The sequence below is a fragment of the Sarcophilus harrisii genome, chromosome 3, assembly GCF_902635505.1.
Source record: "Sarcophilus harrisii chromosome 3, mSarHar1.11, whole genome shotgun sequence".
NCBI classification, from domain to species: Eukaryota; Metazoa; Chordata; class Mammalia; order Dasyuromorphia; family Dasyuridae; genus Sarcophilus; species Sarcophilus harrisii.
In genome coordinates, this window is record NC_045428.1 from 252,513,965 (window position 1) to 252,527,340 (window position 13,376).

The 13,376-nt window shown below is 39.4% G+C and overlaps 1 protein-coding gene across 8 annotated transcripts in view; it reads left to right on the forward strand.

Moving 5' to 3' along the window:
- Positions 1-13,376, forward strand: part of BCOR (BCL6 corepressor) — a 74,334-nt gene that overhangs the window by 38,396 nt on the left and 22,562 nt on the right. For 6 of the 8 annotated variants that reach the window (XM_031959422.1, XM_031959420.1, XM_031959425.1 and 3 more), the window contains exons 3-6: positions 1,017-1,095; positions 2,065-4,911; positions 5,602-5,655; positions 6,122-6,308. In XM_031959422.1, coding sequence (XP_031815282.1) covers positions 1,017-1,095; positions 2,065-4,911; positions 5,602-5,655; positions 6,122-6,308 — 3,167 coding nt within the window. The remainder of the gene's footprint in view (positions 1-1,016; positions 1,096-2,064; positions 4,912-5,601; positions 5,656-6,121; positions 6,309-13,376) is intronic. The other 2 variants (XM_031959424.1, XM_031959426.1) reach the window with 1 other exon arrangement.

The following is a 13,376-nucleotide window of genomic DNA, read 5'->3' on the forward strand; positions in this document are numbered from 1 at the left end:
TCTTCATTTAAGTCTCAGGTTCCTTATTGCCCTCCTTGTGGCTTGCCCTTCCTCCAAACACATTTTCTCCTGATTTCAATCTTTCAACAATTCACTTATGCTTCCTAATCAGTGATTTTGGAGCAGTGGGGTAAAGGCAGCTCAGCATTAGATGATTGAAGCTGCTCTTCAGAGTAATGAGGAAACTTTGCTTCTGCTGCATGTCAGTGGTTTTATCCTTGGGATTTGGAAGTTGGTACCAAGGTATATTCTTTATCGATACTTTCTGTGATAACAAGTCTCAGTGCTACTGTCCCAGTATGGTACAGATGTGCACTTTCCTCTTTAGCATGGAATGGCTGACATGTATATGATATTAGTGTGTATCTCCCTACACACATACTCGTTTAATCATTTCTTTATCCATAGTCAAATATAGCTTCAACATTGTAGAAACTAATTTTTGTAGTTCATGCCAGAGAACTTGAATTTGGGGACAATTCTAGGGGTGATTGAGACTTTATTAGGAGCTTGTTCTCTGGGCCAATGGATTCTGGGCCATTCAATTCTGGGTAATTCAGGGATTCTTGGTCCAGTTGGAGTTTATTTAGGCTATTGAGCTTCTTTCCATCCCTTTTAGACCATCTTACTCTGGTTAAACCTATAGTCTGGTGAGATGGCTAAGGGTAGAATGAGAAAGTTCACATCAGCCTAAACTAGCAGCTTTTTAAAAATGGAAGTCTTGTCCATGAATTTAATATGCATCAATGCCACCTATGGGCCTCCCTTTAAACTATGTATTAAGGAGAATGGACTCTTCCTTTTAAGAAAATTTTAAAAAATCACCATCACTGGGGGAATAGAAATAGTGGTCACAGTTTATTTCAGAATAAATACCATTAGGCAGGTTTTTGTTTTATTTTATTTTTTTTGTTTTTTAAATGGAGTTATTAGGAAGCAGCCTATCCTGGGGAAATTTGAGAATGTTTTCCTGAGTGAGGAATGTTTCATGCAGCTGGTATAATCCTTTGTAATAGGAAAATTCCAGTAAGTGATGGTGAAGCTCCGAAAGCCAGACTGGAACTGAGGGAAGAAAACCCCTTAAACCACACCGTGGTAAGAGACAAATGGTGTCATACTGACATTTTCTGATTCTGTGGTCATTTTTCTGTTGCTTTACAATGAATTTTTACAATATTTTATCATGGGAAACTGTTTCCTTTGTAAAAGGCGCGCGCGCGTGCACACACACACACACACACACACGGCATTTCTGCTAAAAAGACTTTGTTGTAAGGGATTACCCTGGGCTCCCAGGCCTGTCTTCTCCCTTCCTTTCTCAGGAGAAGCACACCTGTATCTTCTGGTGAGTCGAGGCTACCAGCCTTTACTCTTAGCAGCAGCAGCACATTAGCAGTTCTGGCTGGACCAATTTTCCAAGGCTTCCAATAGAGACTTAAGAGGCTTTAGCTTTATAGTGAAATATGAAGCATTGGCCATCCCTCCAGACAGTAGAGTCTGCTTCATTAGTGTACACACTTTTGGACCAAAGCCATCTTGATTCAGATATGAGACATTTGAGACGCCCATTGCTAGTTTTCTTTGTAGCATACATATAGTCTCTTTTTAGGTTAATGACTCCTTTTTACTTCCAAGGATGGAAGACACAGGGATGCTTACTGTTTTTCTTAAGGGGTGTCACACTATATCAGGATTGCTCTAATAATATTGGAACTATTGTGATCTCAATTGTAGCAGAGAGTTTCTGCTAAATAGATGAAATTTCAAGATAATATATTATTGAGTTAATATAAGATAGGCCAGGCCCTAAGTAAAAAGGAACGTATATGTTTCAAACTGGCTAAACAGAGGTGAGTTTCAAGAAACAATTTTAAGAGAGGCCTGTGGGCAATGGGAAAACATCTTTGGAGTCTTCCTACTTTGTGTTAATACCCTCATGTTTCATTATTGTCATGACCCATTGTATATTGTTTCCCTTGAAAGTTAAGAATGCATCTCTAGTAAGTTAAGATTGGTTTTAGTTACTGAGCACCAAATAATTTTTGCATTTTTTATTCTACAAAGGTGGATGCAGCTACAGCACAGCGCATTGACAGTCTTGCAGCTCTGACTATGGACAGGACTGGACTTATACGAGAAGGACTCAGAGTCCCCAGTAACATTGTCTATTCCAGTTTGTGTGGACTTGGCTCAGAGAAAGGACGGGATACTGCCACAAGTGCTATAGCTAGTCTTGGATTTACCCCTGAACGAAATCCCGAGATTCAATTCAAACCTAATCCTTCGGAGACAGTAGAAACATCAGCTGTCCCTGGAAAACCCCCAAATGGTTTTAATACTATATACAAAACACCACCAGGAATACAAAAAAGTTCAGTTCCTACTGGGGAAACCTTAGGACTGGACAGAACTGCAAATGACAAACAGAGTCCCCTTAACATCAATGGTGCTAGTTATCTGAGGCTCCCCTGGGGGAGTCCTTATGTGGAGGGTGGCGGTACACCAGCCATGTATCCTTTCCTTGAGTCACCAAATAAGTATTCGTTAAATATGTACAAGGCATTGCTACCTCAGCAGTCCTACAGCCTGCCCCCACATTTGGCCTATTCACCGGTCTGCACCAATGGTGAGCGTTTTTTATATCTGCCACCACCTCACTACGTCAGTCCCCACATTCCTTCATCCTTAGCTTCACCAATGAGGATTTCTACTGCTTCAGCCTCCCCCGCCATCCCCCCTCTTGTTCACTGCCCAGACAAAACCTTACCTTGGAAGATGGGAGTCAGTCCTGGGAATCCTGTTGATTCACATGCCTTTCCACATATTCAGAACAACAAGCAGCCTAGGGTCCCTTCTACCAAGACAGCTACTAGCAATCTGCCAGGGGACCCTGCCCTCTTGTTGCCCCCTTCACCCCGACCACCCCGAGTCCACCTTCCCACACAGCCTGCAGACACCTACTCCGAATTCCATAAGCATTATGCCAGGATCTCCAATTCTCCTTCTTCAGTGACCCTGTCAAAGCCATATATGAATGTAAGCAACGAGTTTCCCACAGCTAGGCTCTCCAATGGGAAATTTTCCAAGACCCATGAAGTGGGTGAAAGTGCACAGCCAGCCCCCGGGCACTCTAGGAAAACAACAGCTCATGAGAGAAAGGATGGTAGATCACCTCCTCTCCTAGAAAAGCAGACAGCTACCAAAGATGTCACAGATAAGCCACTAGACTTGTCTTCGAAAGTTGTGGATGCAGAGACTTCTAAATCTGACCATATCAAAAAAATGGCTCCCACCACAGTCCTTGTTCAGGGCAGAGCTGGAAGTGGGATAGTATTATCTGGAAATGATGTTCCAAAAGAAACCGTTTCTCCTTCAGGAAATAGCTGTACCATATATAGACCTGAAATCATTAGTACAGCTCCCTCATCCTGGGTCGTTCCTGGTCCAAGTCCCAATGAAGACAACAGCAGCAAAAACATGCAGTTGAAAAACAAAGCTTTAGACTGGGTTCTACCACAACAGAGGAGTTCTTCTTGTCCTAGAATGGGAGCCACAGATACCATAGTCAATAATATTTCAGGGTCCTTGTCAAATGCAGGTCGCCCAGCGTCTGCGTCGCCTGCTCCAAATGCCAATACAGACTGTGTGAAGACAAACAGAAACACCCTAGATACAACACCATCCGTCATACAGCATGTGGGTCAGCCTCCTATCACAACAGCAACCTCTGCCAAGCATAACAACAGCAACAACAAGGTGACCAAACCCAGTAACCCAGAACCGAGTTTTAAAGCAAATGAGAATGGCCTCCCACCTGGTTCAATATTTTTATCTCCAAATGAGGCCTTCCGGTCCCCACCAATTCCTTACCCTCGAAGTTACCTCCCCTATTCAGCTCCCGAAGGCATTGCTATAAGTCCTCTTTCCCTACATGGAAAAGGACCTGTCTATCCTCATCCAGTATTGTTACCCAATGGCAGCCTCTTTCCAGGGCATCTTGCCCCCAAACCAGGAATTCCTTACACCCTGCCTACAGGTAGGCCTGAATTTGTGACCTACCAAGATGCACTGAGCTTGGGCATGGTACATCCCATGTTGTTACCCCACACACCTTTAGAAATCACTAAAGAGGAAAAACCAGAGAGGAGATCCCGCTCTCATGAAAGGCCGCGCTATGAGGATCCAGCTCTGAGGAGTAGATTTCCAGAAGTGTTGGAAGCTAGCAGCGCTAAGTTACATGCTGAGGCACCTCCTGATAAGAACCCGAAATTGCACTCCAGCTGGAATCACAATAAAGCTGTTGTCAAAACTGATAAGCTGGTCTACATAGATCTACTTCGAGAGGAGCAGGATGCTAAGAACGAAACAAATTTAACCAAACCTGGCTTTGCAACTGAGAACAGCAATCAGACCGATGACCCTACCAAACCCACAGCTGAGCAGGTGCTGCAGCAGCACAGAGAGTTTATTGCAAGGAGAGAGGAGTATGGTCGGAGCAATGATTTCCACGAAGCATATAATTTTAAGCAGGCTTCAAACACACCAGTGTTCAGCTTGAGGAAAGATAACATTTCAGTTAGCCCTAACAAAGAGAACCTAGTTCAGCCTTCTGCTCCATTCTTGGAGGCAGCTCATGGAAATGATGGTACAACTGTAACTTTTGGTAAAGCCCAAGATGATACCAAATCATTTTGTGTGGGAAATGCCCCAAGTATTGATGTCAACCCCACATATACCAAAGATGGATCTGATGACTTAGATTCTGATAGCAAACTTTTGAAGCCCAAGCCATCTAAGTTGGCAAAAAGAATTGCGAACTCTGCTGGTTATGTAGGTGACCGATTCAAATGTGTCACAACCGAACTGTATGCAGATTCCAGCCAACTTAGCAGAGAGCAGCGGGCGCTGCAGGTGAGTCCTGAATACTTAAATACCTTCAGCATTTGCCAGTTTTGAAACTGAACTGTATTAAACAGTATTGGGGGTGTGTGCTAGCTCTTGTCAGGACTCCTATCAGAGATTGATAACTTAAAGTTTATAATAAATGTGTATATGTTAAATTTGTGCAGTAAGAGAATGTGAGTAGTGATAGCCACAGTGATAGTAGTTATATGAGGTACATATAATCAAGCTGTTTAAAATGATAATTCTAAAAGAACTCCACTGAAAGGCTGATAACTTAAGTTTTGTTAAGTATGGTGGATGATAGCCAAAAACTGCATGATGTTAACCTATTGGTTTCTGTGATTTCTTGGCCTTTTAGATATCAAATGTACCTAGATAGAAGTTCTGATTAGTATGCTGTAATAGGTGATACTTGGTGAAGTAGAATAGCAGCTGCTTCATGTGTATAGATAGGTTTCATGCAACTTTTTGACCAACAACGAAAAGATTAGTTTAAATGGATAGAAGCTGTATTTATTTTGTTAGTGAGCTATAACAGATATTGTACTGGAATTTCCTAAGGTTTTTTTTTAATTTTTAGTTAAAAGATGAGTATAGCCAAATTGTTTTGCAATGTTAAGAAAAAATTGGTTTATGCTTATAAAAATGGATGAAATTATTTAAATGATCCATTGAGTGCCCATTTTAATTACATAGATGGAAGGATTACAAGAGGACAGTATTTTATGTCTACCTGCTGCTTACTGTGAGGTCAGTTCTTCAAATTTTTATTACTAGAATCTTACATAAACCTTTGAGTTAAATTTCGTTTCCAAATACACAAAGGGAAGTTTGTGGGCCATGGTCGTCTTTATTCATTGTGCAGTTTGTTTGTGTCTTTGTTTTTTCTTTTCATTTTTTCTTGTTTTCTTTGTTTTTGTTTTGTTTACTTCCAAAAGAGAACACTTTTGTCTTTAATATAGTGTGTGTACATATACACACCTCTATAGAGATATACACTTGTAACTGTAATAAAGAAATGTGTGGCTATTTGCATATAGATACTTTTAAGTTTTGTCTTGTGCAACTCAGATGTATTAAATTTCTATGTCATAAACTTTGGTTGGTTTTGACCAGACTTTTCTTTGGAAATGCTTTCCTGTAAGGTAAGGTCAATAAAGTAGTTTTTATTGTGAGTTTTTTTTTTTTTTTTTTTTCATCTCCATTCTCTTTCTAGCGTGCAATGATGCGCTTCTCAGAGTTGGAGATGAAAGAAAGAGAAGGTGGCCATGCAACAACCAAAGACTCAGAGGTCTGCAAATTCAGCCAGGCAGACTGGGAAAGCTCTAAAGGAAATAATGAAAAGAAGCCAAAGTCTGTCGCATTGGAAGATGCCATTGCTGACCAGAATGATAGTGACAGATGTAAGTAACCTTATGGCTTGTTATAGTATGGGTGCCCACCGTGACATTGTTTCCCTGAATCTGCATCCAGGGTGAGGTGCTTACTTTAGAATCTTTCTGTGATCATAATGACAAGATTTAATGGTTCACTTCTAATAAACCAGATTAACATATGTTCAGGACGGGTTTGTTTTGATGTTGGGACATGAGTGGCAAATTATAGCTTTAATTCTTCTCCCAGTCAGTAACATAGCTTCTATGAAAACAAGTTATTGCCTTGAACACATCTCATGTTTGAAGGAAAAACTAGTCCCTTACTTGCAAATCTAGGTCTGGTGAGATGAGTATATAATATTGAGGGCTTATTGTAACTATCTGCCTTACTAATGCTTTCTCCAAGAGTGATGCTTGCAAGATACCTTTTGTTTGTAGCTTTGGAATGATTTGTGCTGTCAGTTAATAGAAGGAGGCTTTGTTCTCTTTCTTTTCCTCCTCTGAACCTGTATTAACATTCTGGTATGGAATGATTGGGTACTACTATTCTTTTCCTAGAGGCACAGGTGTCATTGAAATTGAGTGGGGAAAAAGGATAACAAAATAAAATTTTATTTTACTGGTCCAGGGTCCGTTTACCATCAGTAAGCGTAAATGGCATAATTCAGAATAGCCTGACCTAAATGTGATATTGGTGTGGTGGGGTCCAAAGGCCAAATTGTTCACTACTCAGGGATATCATGACTTGACCTGATTTCTTAGGGAGTGGATACAAATGGCATAAAGTTACTGGCGCTTTTTTCTCATTTCATAAATCTTTATTTCTGAGGCTCCAGTTAATACTACAGAAGTCCCTTGACAAAAGTATTAGGGTATCTGGCCACAGCATGTTTATAGCCAAGATTCTATTTCCTGATTTAATAAGCGACCCAGGGTAAGCTAATCTTTTTAGAAATTATTATTTGTTGGCTCTCCGTACATTTGAAAGAAAGGGGATGTATGGGGGTGCTTTATACCTGTGTTTTGTTAAAATATCTTTTCTCAAAGAGACTTAGGTTTGGGGAAGCCTCTTCCTCCACCCTTAGGTCCCAATAATAGGAATGGAATGCCTAATCAGTCTCCAGATTGTGACAGACTCAGGAGGATGAACTGCCTGGAGACCAGTTAAAAGAGTGTTTCCACAGAGAGAGTCAGCCATTTCCAGTTGTAAGTGAGGGATCAGAGTTTCTCATTTTCCAACTTTTAGATGCCTGAGAATAAGAACAGGCAGATCAGATCCTTCCAGGAGGACAGTTAGTCATAGGTTGAGAGCTAAAAAGAATTTTAGATGACCTGGTTTTTTACCTCATTTTTACAGTTGAGGAGACTAAGGCCTACAGAGATCAATTGGTTTGCCGAAGTTTTTATAAGTAATGATAAAATGATCTGTTATTTTGCTTTTTTAGACCCAGCAGAGAAAAACTATGGGCTAGTGGTAGGGAGAAAGGCTCACTCTGAATTCAAAAATTTTCTTCTGTATGTGAAAACTTGAGTAAGGAGCTTGATTCAAGACATATGTGTGTACATACATTCATACATACATATACACAACGTACATATACTTGGGGAAGAGATGGTGTTAAAGGAGGTACAAAGAATAGGAGAAATCGGCCAGCCCTAGTCTTAACTTGTCCTTTGTGTGATAGTGATAGTGGTCTTTGATTTTAAGACTTGCTAGGAAACAGAGACTCAGATGTGAGTCAGTGAAATTCACTGATTCACTCCTCATCCTCCCCTCATTGGGTCTGTTAAAAGTGAGGGAGGAGGGAATCTTGTATTCTGGAAGTAGAGTAGCCTGCCAGCTCCCATGGTGGGTGTTGTGGGACAGGGAGATGGTCTGGGTGGGGTTACTACTGCTGCTGCTTCCTCATGAAGTAGAAGGCTCATGATTCAGTAGGTTCTTAGTTCATTCAGCTGTGAATTGATTAGTCAATACTGTCTTTTCAAGAGTAATTTCTACAAATGTTTACAAATGTGCCAGGGAAGCAGGGTGAGAAAAGCAATGGGGGGGGGGTGTAAGGTAGGAGACGATAGCCCATGTTGTATTGGTAGTAGCCATCTTCTGTAAAAGCACAAAACAGAAGTGGAGAGGGTGAAGAAAATTGGCTGGCTGGGCTACTTATTTGTATTTTGGCTTACAGTGATGTCATTGTCAGGCTCTTTTACTAGTTGATGTTTCCAATAAACTAACTGCATAGTGGCCAGTTTACCTTAGTTAGAGGAGGATTGTTTCACAAAGCTGATGATAACCATTTCCAGCTATGAGGAGCTTGATTTTCCAAGCTTGGAATCTTCCTTTTACAAAACATTGTGGCCTTAAATTCCAGAGGGCCTCTACTGAGATTTTGGCATGGCTTGAAAGTACGAGCCCTCTGATGGTATCTGTCCCTTTACATGGTACTAACTGGTAGAGTGAGGTACAAATAGCTTTTGAATTTGACAGCTGGTTAAATATGGGAGGGGGAACGACTGAGACTGTTGCATTTTCACAATCTTCTACTAAAACAAAGCACTTGTGAATTCTTTTTCAAATCTGAACTAATTTGAACCTACAGCAGGCCAGGAAACAGAATGAGCAGCCTTGAGGGTGTTTTCCATCACTGGAAATGTTCTAACAGAAGCTGGATGACCATGTGTTAGAGATGTAATAGAGACTATTCATATATTGGGTGTAGGAGGTTGGACTTTTTACAACCTTTTCTGGCTTTAAGAGGTTTGGTTTTACTCTTTGCCTTTAGATGAGACAGTGCATCTGAAAGGGATTTTGGGATGGACCTGGTCAAATATTTATTTAAATATGGACAAATGGGGTCTACTTTAGTACCTTTAATAAACAGTAACATTTATTAGAAGGAAAGTGTAACTACCAATTTCCTTTGGTTTGGAAAAAATGGGTCATAACATATATGATTACTTTTAACTTCCTGAAATTGCAAGTGTATGCTGGTTTTCTGTGATTGCTATTGACAGATAAAACGGGGGATACTCAGTTTAAAGGGAGTAGTGATGATGTATCTAAGTATAAAATGCTTTCATGTAGCTTCTTAGCTCCTAAAACTTTCCATCTTTTTGGTCAAGTATACTCTTAAATTTTACACACTACTTTGGATACTTACTTGGAGAGATTTTGCACTGGCTTATTTAAAGGAATGTATCCCTTATCAGTGGTAGAGTTTTAACGAGGTTAACCCTCACTAGATATGATTGACTACCTATCGAAAGAAAGATTTAAATCAAGGATAACCCACAAATGTCTTTAATACTCTTCCATCTTGTTTAGGACTCACTGGGCATTGTTAGAACAGTGGTAAGGCTGCTTTGTTGCCACAGTGACTTGTAAATGTTACCATGGCAACACTTCTATGGAGCACTGCCATAGCACAAACATGATAAATTATGGGATGCATGTGCTGTGAGTCATATGATTGTGCAGCAAGCAAGTGATTTAAGCAAGTGACATGCAGACGCATTCACATCTGTTTAGGTCATGTGACCAGTACGTACTGTAATATAGCTCGCTTTTAGAGTGACATTAAAGTACATATGATGAGTGCTTTGAATGTCCTTGGTTCGTGATCTTGGAGGCAGTCATTCCCTCCAAACCTCTTTTTTGTTTTTTCTCCCTCAACAATATTTCTGTCATTGATGAATAAAATGACTTTGTGGCTATCAGAGTTGAGGTATGCAGGAGTTGGATGTGCATCTTAAGGGATCTTCCTGATTATTTTATATGGAAACCCCAATATCAGAGTGAGCGAAGATCATACCACAAAACATCTGTTATTGCTCTAGTTGGGATCAAGATCTTTGTGCTGTGGAAAAACACTGCTGCAAATATATTCCTTAGATTTTTTCACAACAACATAGGGGATGAAGTGGCTTTTGGTTATTAGCAAGACTAATTTGGAAAATGGCCCAAATCAAGAGAGATGCAGAAGAAACCAGTAAATTATACGTAGGTGGATATACTTTGGATAATTATGGAAATGAACATTCCAGAGTTTCTTGTAATGATTCGATCTTTAGAATAAGAAACACATCTAGAGTAACTAATCAAGAAGAAAGAGAAGCTTCCTTCTGTTACCTGTAAAGAAGTTGATACAGAAAGTTAGAATGGGATAATCCTGGCACCATGGTACAGGAGGTGATATTTTGAAGGTATAAGAATTTAAAACTTGGACTAGAGATCCTCTAGTTCAGTACTATTGGAGAATGGAAGAGGATGTTGAGGCTTTTGGAAGTTATTTCTTGACCTTTTGTAACACAGCAAGGACAATATTCAAATCTAAGTCTTTTGACTAAGTCCAGTGCTTTAGTGCTTTTTTCAAGTTGAATGGGAAAAAAGTGACAATCAAACTTGGTACATAGCTCCATCTCCTATCTCCCAGGATTTGGATCATGACCTTTTTTAGAGAAGGGGGGTTAGAGTAGTAGGTTGTATGTAAAAGGGATCCCTTCCAAATTTGATGACTTTGACCCAGATCATGATTGTCGGGTAGATTGGAGGTACTAGGCACAAACTAGAAAAAAATTCTTTAATTGGTAGTTAAAAAGTAGAAGGAAAAAAGAAAATGAGTACCTCTGCCCTGGAGCATTATGTACTTATTCAAAGGAGATACACTGAACATGGATTGTGGAGTGAGTTTCAAATCCTGGTAATGTGTTAACACTTGCAAAATAAGAATCAGAAAGTTGCTAATTTAAGTTGTACTTCTGTGAAAGGTACCATTCCTCTTGACCAGGGTTCAAGTTATTGAGATGAAAGGTTTTCATCAGTGCACTGATTAGTGAGTTAACTAGATTGCCAATTTCTCTGCAAAGAAAGAAAAGTACTTGTGGATCTTTTCAAGCTTGACATTCATGTTTGAACTTAGATAAGGTTGGATGGGATCCAGACCATTATTAATCCAGGTGACATTATGAAACCTGTTGGTAAATTAATGAAGAAATTCTTGGAAAGTTGATCTCAAGAAACCCAAGTTTGACTGAATGAAATGAAGATAAGGGGTCGTTATGGGAACTCATACACTCTTTTTACTTGGAGATCTGATATAAGAAGAGCAGTACTGTGGCTATAAAGGGTAGTTCATTTTGAACCTGCATAGAGAAAAGATCCCTCCAGATAGCTCATAAGTTTTGCTGAATTTTGCTTTTATCTTTATAAAACATATTATTATGAGAAGTGAATGAGTCATTGTAAGGGGGAGGGGAGGAAGGAAAAAAGAAAAAAGTCAATAAGAAAACAATTTCATCAGTTTCTCTGATTTTATCCTGGTTCTGAAAGTTTATCTAGACTGGAGTTATAGGTAAGCTTCCCTGACAGCTAATTTTACTGTGTTTTCAAAATTCCTTCAGAAAGGATACTGCAAAATTGCAGAAAGGTTTGCAGAACTCCCCCCTCCCCAAGGTCCCCTAAGTTTTTTTTTAAAAGCAAAAGCACATTTTAAACTTAAAAATATTATTCAGTCTTCCCATAGATTCTTTGAAGGTATTGCTTTTTCAGTTTCATCATACATAAAGTTATTGGCAAAAAGTGTGGCTGGTTGAATCATTCATATAAAGAAAAATAAATTATTGTATTAAAATGAATACCATTCTCAAAAATTGTATAAAAGAGTTAAAAATAGAATTGGCTCAAGTGTTTGGCATCATTTTATTATAATAGTTTCTGTGGCATTTAGATTTGTGGAAGCATTTGGTAGTCTTGTTGGGGGCATGAAGGTGATGAAGCACCATTTTTGGAAGATATCAGGTAAACATTATTAGTTCTACTTAACACTTTGAATGTAACTGCTTAGGGCAAGAAAAAATAGTGAATTAGAATTCACAACTCCCTCTGGTTTCTAGTCTAATACAAAATCTCTTGATTAGTGGTGCATTTTATGACTTGTAAACATTTGTCTAGTTCAGTGTTTCTCTTGCCGTTACAGGGGTTTTTAAAAATTTAGACACCTTTGACTCTAGGTATCTTAGAGACCTTTCAAACTCCACATATCCAAAAGAGAATTCCCTGTTTCCAAATCTTGGTATTCTCTTTGCCTCCTTGCTTTACATGTCATCTAGTTGTTTCTCCTTCTACACCATATATCTGCCCCCTTCTCTTTTATCTACATCACAGCTACCATCTTAATTCAAACCCTAGTTGTCTCTTGCTGGGATTAGTGTGATAGTCTCCTTCTGATGGATTTTTTCCAATTAATGCTTTTCCCCTTTCCAGTCTATCCCACATACTACTGGCAAAATAATCTTCCTTAAATGTAGATCTGACCACATCACTCTCCTACTTGTGACTTTACTTTAAGTCTCCCTACATAGTTTTTTTAAAAACCCTCCATCCCCTGGTCCTAGCTTGTCTCAGACTCAATGAACTCACACTCCTGTACTCTGAGATATAGCCACACTGGCTTTCTCTCTTCTCCCTTCTCATAGCGCTACATCTCATTCCTTTTCATTGGCTGTGCCTTATGCCTGGAATGCACTACATCTTCACTACCTTACAGCATCCTTCTTTGTCTTCGAGCACCATCATCTTCTACATGAAGTCCTTCTTCATCTCCCCTCCCCTCAACTGCTAGTGACATCCCTCCAAACTCAAACTCCCTTATATTGAGTTACTTTGTATTTTTTTCTTTATTTATTTTATATATACTTACATATATCTTTGGCTTCCTGTTTGTTGTTAGCTTTCTTGCCAGTAGGGATTATTTTATTCATTGTATTTGTACTCCCTGTTCTTAGCACAAAGTCTAGCTATATGCTAGCAGGTACTTAATAAATGCTTATTGATTAATTGATGCTACTATTGTGCAGGATACCCAAACCTGGCACTTTTTTGAAATGCCTTCACTTGATCTGGTATAGTTCAGGCAAGAGGTAGGAATGACTCTCTAGAATATTGGGACTGTTTGATCCACAGATATGTTCCCTCAATCTTCATTATTTAAAAGCACATCGAAGAATATGTCGTGAAAGCAAATGCTCTTGTAAAAGTAGGGTTTTGCTTCTGGTAGTGTCAGATGTTAATGGGTTAGTGATAGTATGCCAGTGATCAGCTTG